Below are 8,185 nucleotides of genomic sequence, written 5' to 3' on the forward strand. Positions count from 1 at the left end.
ACTCTAAAGCTATTTATGAATATAGGTCTAGTCCAATCTGTCATCCGATGATCTTGGTAGTTGTAATGGCTTAACCTACGAATCCTAAAAGATTTTTGACCCAATTATCCAAACATGCCCTTACTCAAATTTTCCTCCTTTGGTCATCACAAATAACCCTATTGATGAGACCAGACTTTGAAATTTTTCTGCATCAAAATTTTAAAATCAGCATTAGATGGGAAGTAGCAGATGAGGACGCCACAATATAAAGTTGATTTACAGTCCGCTGTGTGCCTCCAACATTCACAAACAAATAAAAGTTTGTGCATGTGTTGTTGCCTCAAACATGCAAACAAGATCCGCATAGCATGGGATAACCACTTTAGATGGAGTACTTCAGGCCTTTTATTCAAGGTGACAGTAGCTTATTTATTTAGCACTACCCAAATAGCATGCAAGAATAGATGAACAGAAAGCTAGAATGCCAACCTAAGTAACTTCAGACTCTTGATTTGTTTAAGCCCATAGAAAAACATAAAACCATGGGTGGCCAGATTAAATCAATTTAGATGGTAGCTAGATAATCAAGTGTCGTACGTGTTCACCATTTAGAAAAAGGTAAAACTAAAACAAGGTCACACCTTCAAAAGGCTGAGAAGTATCTGCCCATTTTCCTACTTCATTAATGAGTTCCACACAAAGAACCTGCCCAACAAATTGGGCAGCTGCAAGCTCCGATGATGTCCACCAAATCATCATCATTCTCCATTAACAAACATTGCAGGAAGAAGTGCAAATGTTTCTTGGATTAGCATAAAAATGGCTTTCCTTGCTTTTGAATTGACTATCATATTCGTGTGCAAACTAAGCCAGTTAACATGACCCAACCAACACCGGCCAACGCCCTGCGACCAATGAAAAAGAACCAAAACACTAAAAAAAAAAAAAAAAAAAAGGAAAAAAGAAGAAGAAAAAGAAAAAGAAAAGAACATGGGGAGCATGATTCATCTTGTTTGTTCCACAGGTTGGGTATGGATCATTGAAAAAATGATCCAAAAAAAAAAAAAAATCATTTTTTATTTTGTGAAAAAGGTTCTAATTCAAAAGGCAAATCCTAGAGCTTATACCTTGCAATCATGCCCTGCTACCTGCTGATGATGCGCACTGCCATTGCCGAAATTATAGCACATCATTTTATGATTTTGGCCCCCCTCTCGTCTCCTTTCACAAAAAAACATGTTTCTCCACTAAGCAGTTTGTTTGCAGTCAAACTATAGGAATTAGACAACTAGAGGAATTAAACAAAAGATAACCTAATGTTAAGCAATAATTTATACTGCATTAGCCTTTTGCAGTTGGGTAAGTATCAAAAGTAAGAACATGCACTACTGGCTACTACTGGCCTTTTGTCCATTATGTTGGAATAAAAAAAAAAGAACACTCTCGAATGCCCAGAAATAAAAGTTTTTCAATACATCATACCCAAAAACCAAAAGAGGGACTACAAAATCCTAAGTACTAGTGAACCAAGCATTAAATTTATCTCAAAGTGTTTGTAGAAACGCACATGCACAGACATATTATACCCAAAAACCAAAAAAAACTACAAAACTTTAAGTACCAACAAACTAGATTAAAAAAAAAATCTTAAAATATTCATAGAAGAGCATGCATATAGAAGAACACATTTACAAAGCTTGATTAACTGTAAACCCTAGGTTACTAGCCATATTGATCAATCAAGCCATAAAACAAATTCAACACATCAATAAAGCTCTAAATCTAATCTAAAATTCTAAAACTAGGGTTTTAAGGAGAAAATTAGAGATAGAGGGCTCATCACTCAAAGACGAATATATGTCTCTTACAGCTCAAAGGTGGGGCTTAAATAACCTATATGGATGCCAAATGATGAGCTAGAAAATTGCTCGAGATAGCAAGATGCATAGTAGAAAATCATTCAAAAAGGGAAGACATAAAGTTGAGAGTTGGAATAGAACAATATAGCTCAAGGAAGTAACCAAACTTTGCAAAAGGCTTTAGAGAAAAAGGCTAATTTCACATATTAGGATGGCATAGTGACAATGTTGGGTGGTGGACGGGCATAAGGATCACATTGTGCTAGTCAACTCCTCATTGGATCCAACTAAAAATTTTTAAATTTGAGCGGATATGAATGCAACTAGGGCAAAGTCAGGGCAGAAATGTAATTTTTTCTAAATTAAATATCATGTTAAGGCCAAGCAAAAAATTTCCATTCATTAAACATTCACTTAGCATGCCAACTAGAGGTGTTTCAGGAGAACTTTGGTAGGTTTGAATCAGGATTTTGTTTATTGTTCTTTGTTCATCCTCGATTAGGGGAGCAATAGGTTATTTATATGGAGCCAATTATACTTAAATTGGGAAGAGAGAGGGCCAATTTATCTGTTAAAATGAGGCATTTCTGATGGTTTAAGACGTTAGTTGAAGAAATTTTGGAAAAAAAAATACTTCAAATCATTTTTGCCACTGTCCTCCCTTTGCCTTCATACTTGTAACTTCTCTTATCTTATTTATGTTCTTTCTTCATTTTTATTATCTTTCAGTATTTTGAGGAGTTCCTAAGGTAGCCTTCAAAATAGCGACAATAAGTGAAGCCATCCCTAACCAAACTTGGACCGTCAAAATTTCATACTCATATAAATCTACTGTATCTTCAAACTTATCGTATAACTAAACTTTCTTAATTACACAATCCTCTTTCTTGATCCTGTAGAAGACCTACAAGCTTTTACAATTAATAAAAAATTTAAGAAGCCTTAGAACTCTTGAGTAACTCCTTCCCTATTACTTATCCAAACCTCAAAATTCTATGCATGGTTATAAACTCCATGCACTATGCCACTGTTTTCTATTCATAATACGCTCTGGAACCTTCATAGGCCGTACTATTAACCAATACAAATCCTATGCTCATTATCCTTGGCTAGCGCTATCAATGACATTAGCAACTTGATCTTGACTTGAGCCTAGCTGAAAATAAGAATGAATCAAGCTTGATTCAGATGTACTTGAGTCAAGTTTGAAATTGAGTCAGGCTTGAAATTAATTTCAAGCCACACTTGAAACAACTCAGCTTGGTCATACTCAACTTGACAAGGATTGGGTTAATAAGGCTTAAAATTTAAATAAGTATTTGTTACCTTATAATTAAGCAGTAGATCTAATTCAACAGCTGACCTTTGGTTCATTTGGCGTCCAACTGACCATTTAATCAAGATTGAACCAAATTGGAGTGGTTGAGCTTGATTGAAGAATTAATTAAGGTTAAACAGTACATTAAAGCCAGATATGTGATTGAATTGAATTGAACTTGATTTTAGCTATTGGGCCGGTAGAAAAAGGCTCAAGTCCAACTGAGTTAGAAATTAGACTAAATCTAGGGTTAATCAAATAACAAAGAAGCCAAGCTTGATCTAGATTGTAGCTAAAACTTAATTTCAAGCCAAACTTGGCCAGACCACTCCCAGACTTTTCATCGGATTGTATTACCACTTGGCCTTTTAGCAAGAGTAAGGATTTGATCCCATATGGTGTCATTTCCTTGTTTCGGGCCTCCATTAGCCATGTGCACTTCTGTCTGTCTGGCTCCTGGCCTTCGGACCGGGTAAGAAGGGGTGGGTATGAGGCAGCAAGCGGAGCTAAATCACCTGCTTTGGGTCTCAGAGACAGAATGAGAGAGCCAGGTTAGCCAGAACCTCGATCAAGCTCGACTCAGTCACACATTTGTCCTTAGATACTCATCCTAGAAATTTCAGATGACTATGCTTTTGCTTTTTCTTCCATAGCTTACAACCCAACCATAATGTACCCAAAATGGGATAAGCAGACTTGTAGAACCTTTAAAATCCTAAAGATATGGTGAGAGTTGAAAAGGTTGGATAGATTTAAAAAAAAATTGTAAAGGTTTTAATTTGAGCCATCCAGGTAAACTATGCACAAACTAAGTCATAACTAGCCAACAAACATTGGCGTTTGAAGCGTTCCTTGGCATATTCAATTCATTCAACGTTTCTTAATACTATAACCGCAGCAGAACAATGATTGATGAAGTAATAGAGTAATAGAGCGCCGTACCCAAGCAAATTCTGCTGGCATCAACATAACTACAATTTTGGACCGCCCAGGGGTTTTCATATGCGTGTGGTACCAACTCTTTTCCATGTTACCTTCAAGACATGGGATTATAAAGGAGACCGATATATCTAGCGCATGTCCAAATATGCCAATGATACTGAAACATTGCCTCTATTTATCGGTCACGGCTTAAATCATCAATGTCGCAATATATGAACAACTTCTGGCACTGAAGCCTGACCAAATAGTAATGCTAAGAAGAATAGTCAGTCACAGAAAAAAAATAATTAAACAAAGATTACAAGAAAAAGATCCATCCATGAAAACCTAGTAGTCAGTCACAGAAAAGAATCAACCACTTGGGATATTCATGATAGGTGCAATGAGAGCCAGTGAGATCCAACTGCAGGACCTAGAAATTAGTCTGAAGAATGTGCAAAGATGAAGGAATCAACAAAGAATTCTCAGGTTCAACAAAGTAACAATGTTGAGATTATTAGCTCAAGAAATGCCTCCCCTCTCATGGGTGCAGACATTGTTCCCTCACTTGAACTGTAATGCAAAACTAGAATAGATTCTTGATGATGAACAATATTCACATTGACACTATCTATAGTTGCATTCAGGTGTAGCAGCATTAGATCTTTCACTCTTCACGAATGAAGGCCATTTTCATTAATTCAAGAATATATGATTCTACAATTGACTTGTAATTCTAAGACATTTTTTTCCCTTCTTGAATACAAGATACAGCATACAACAAAAATTTTACATCGATATATGAGAAGAGCAAAAATTACCTAACTACCACCGATGATGGTTCTAAGACGTATTTGGGCCGCCACATTGTCTTTTGAACACACAGCAATCCCTCACGGTCCTTCGAGTAGGTCATCCGGATCTCCCAATGCAAAGATTTTGCCATGTTCTCTACTTCATTAATTGTCTCCACATTGTCTCTTACAATCAGCTTCCCTTCTGGTCTCAGTATCCGATCCACCTCAGCGATCACTGGCAGTAATTTGCACCTACAGAGGTAGCTCAGAGAGAGCATTATAGCAAAATTAATGAGCAGAAGGGAAGTAACAAAATGCATTTTTGAGATGTGATACTTCAATGTGGCTAAAGTACATAAAAGGTGACAAATTGCTGATATAAGAGCTCAGAAGTGTCATTATATCTAATATTACTTGAGAGTATTAAAAAGGAGGATATAATATTAATCTAAAAGAACGTTTTGCACTGACTAGCAGAATAATGATCATCATTTGGTTATAGGCAACATCCCACTAGAACTTTAACCATCTCCGAGAAAGGTCGAAAGGCTTGGTAAAAGAGCTTCCATTTGAATGGGAAATATTGTCCCCCAAGTAATAAGACATCAACAAATATGAGATGTTCCAATCAAAATCAGGTTCACTTACAAAGAAAATATCATGCAGGTAAAAGGAATGGAGCAAGTTCATGTTAGAATGACTGCTCGATGTTAATTTCAAGCCAACATTCAATAACTGGCAGGATATGATTATGCTTTATTGAAATTAAGTGAATAATAAAATTATAATGCTGACCTCTTTTTGAGCTTTGAGAATAGATGGTCTGCATGGAGAAGATCATATGTTCTTGGGTAGGTGCTGAATGATTCACACCAATCATGATACATTCCGAACAGTCCACGCTCATAAATAATGGGAAGTGTGTCAGGTGAGTCAATTGACACAATATTCAAGACCCACACCTTCATGTCCCGCAAAGCTGCAGCAAAACTGCAAAAACAAGCATAATAGTAAATTTAAAACTGAAAGCAAGAGAAGGAAGTCTAGAAAAGGTGATCTGTTTAACCCTTAAGTCAGAAATCAATGATATTAGACCAGTAGATTATAAGGTAGATTACAAAACAGACAACTGATCCTTCACATTCCACTATGCATAATCAAGAAGAAAAATTATAACTAAATCTTATGATTCGAAAAGGTTCTAAAACTAGTCTGTCACGTAAGACATCAGCTCTTCACCAACATGCTGCCAAATTCCTGATCATGCTCAGTGGCAGGTATGAAGAACCTACCCTTGCACTATGCAGCCTTAACAACAAAAAGACAATGTGGGAGCATGGATATATCATCAATAAGAACAACTGAACCAACAAAACAATTTTTTAGTAATATCGGGTCAATGGACCCTCTTCAAGAACATCCATATTCACAAATAATGCATATAGTTCATCAGCAAGCAATTACTCAAGAAACCATTGGCGCCATTAACTATGCCAAGCATGATTTTGCATCAGTCATACAACCATGATATTTAAAGTAAAGAATAGAGGAACCAAGCAAAATTTAAATTGCATATCATGAGCTAACATACTTGATTAGAAACAGGGATTTGACCTCTGTGGCCTCTCATGTACAAAAATGAGAAACTATCAATCAATTTAACACTTGACTTTGAACTTGAATGGTAGGAAAGATTGAGTTGGAAAACAATAATTAAACTGTGAAAAAAAAAAAATCCATCCCTTTTGTCATAATATACATGTTGATAAAAAATTTGTATGTAAACAAAACTGAAATCAAAACCCTCCAAAAGAGCAACTCCCCCACCCAACCAAAAAACAGAGGATCTAATAGTCCAACACTTGAAAGAAGCATGGCATGTGCTTACCCTCCATATACAGATCTCATATCCATGACATTTCTGACATGAGACCAATTGATTCCCATTCCATTGAGATATGACTTGCTTACAACTTGTTTCCAGTACTCATAGTCCACTTCAAAGTCCTTGGGGCAGGTTTACCATAAACCCCAACCTGAGAACTGTTTAGCCAATAAGGTGTCTTTTCCAGTCTTAATGGCCACTGCTCTGGCCACTGTGACCCACGCACATTAGGATCTACAGGCAATTTATGCATGCAAGCTTGCAAGGGGACGTTCTACACAAAAAAAATGAAAATAAATCACCAAATTTAGGAACCAAACCTAATACATGATAACATAACAAAGCAACCAAACAAATATATAGACTATTCTGTTAGGAATCAGCATACCAGGCTGCATCTGGATCATCGGATTCTTGACAAAGTGGAGGGTTGTTTTCCATTCTTTTCTTGTAGCATTTATTGTCAGAAGGTTTTCTGAAGATTGCTAAACCCACTCGGTTGAAGGTATCCTTTGTTTTAGCTACCATTTTCCAACACCATGGACTTCGTCAGTGCAGACATGGCTGACATCAAAATCCACACAATATATAGGTTAAACTTACTAGAGGTACTTGGCCCCGAGTTATTTTACATATTGCATGCCCAGGAAATAATATTCTCATCTTCGCAGCCTGTCTTAGATAAGGTCTACATGCTCAAGACGAATTAGCAAAACAAACATGCATGGTGAAATCTATAGTATTGAGGATTCCCTCTGATTAAATGTGTGTTTTATATATAGAAGAGGTAAAACATAAATCATAATGACTGGATATTAAAGATTTGCTTGCCAGCATAAGTAGCCAGGGCAGAAGCAGGTATCAGAGCGATGCAGTGAAAAGACTACTTTAAATGTATGGAAGTGCTTACAAAGCTGGTAAGCACTGAAGTTGTAGCAGTAAAAATTATCATAATTCTTGAACCACATTAATAATACCATCATAAATGTCATAATGCAATCAGCGCAACAGATCACAGGAGTGTTTAGTGAAAAAAGTTTCATCATTAAGAAGGCAATTTTTACTTCATTTTCAGCCATCCGTATTTGTTTTACCTAAACCTAGAAGTGTGTTATCCATCTAAAACCAAAATAGGTTGACTCTATTTTAGTTTTAAACAGCATTAGAATAGCTTGACTTCTGAGTTTATTTTTCAGAATAAATTTATTGACACTTCCTCAAAAAATTCCATGATAGTTTATAATGCATTTTGAGATGTCTAGGGGCAATAATTTTTTTCTCCACATCTATTTCAATCACAAAAACAAACACAAATAAATTTTACCTTCCCAGATCCCAACATCTTCTGGAAGCTTCTATAAACTGGAGTAGCAGACCACACGAAGTACCCACCAGGACGCAGCAGCAGCCGATTTAACTCCAG

The 8,185-nt window shown here is 36.3% G+C and overlaps 1 protein-coding gene across 1 annotated transcript; it reads right to left on the bottom strand.

Moving 5' to 3' along the window:
- Positions 1-4,753: 4,753 nt before the first annotated feature.
- LOC140851118 (probable methyltransferase PMT26) lies at positions 4,754-7,031 on the bottom strand. Its single transcript, XM_073242638.1, is given in 4 exon segments — positions 4,754-5,129; positions 5,673-5,867; positions 6,766-6,886; positions 6,889-7,031. Coding segments are annotated over 4 exon segments (675 nt in total). The 5' UTR covers positions 7,016-7,031; the 3' UTR covers positions 4,754-4,897.
- Between the last annotated feature and the right edge of the window lie 1,154 nt (positions 7,032-8,185).

The sequence above is a fragment of the Elaeis guineensis genome, chromosome 8, assembly GCF_000442705.2.
Source record: "Elaeis guineensis isolate ETL-2024a chromosome 8, EG11, whole genome shotgun sequence".
Lineage (NCBI taxonomy): Eukaryota > Viridiplantae > Streptophyta > Magnoliopsida > Arecales > Arecaceae > Elaeis > Elaeis guineensis.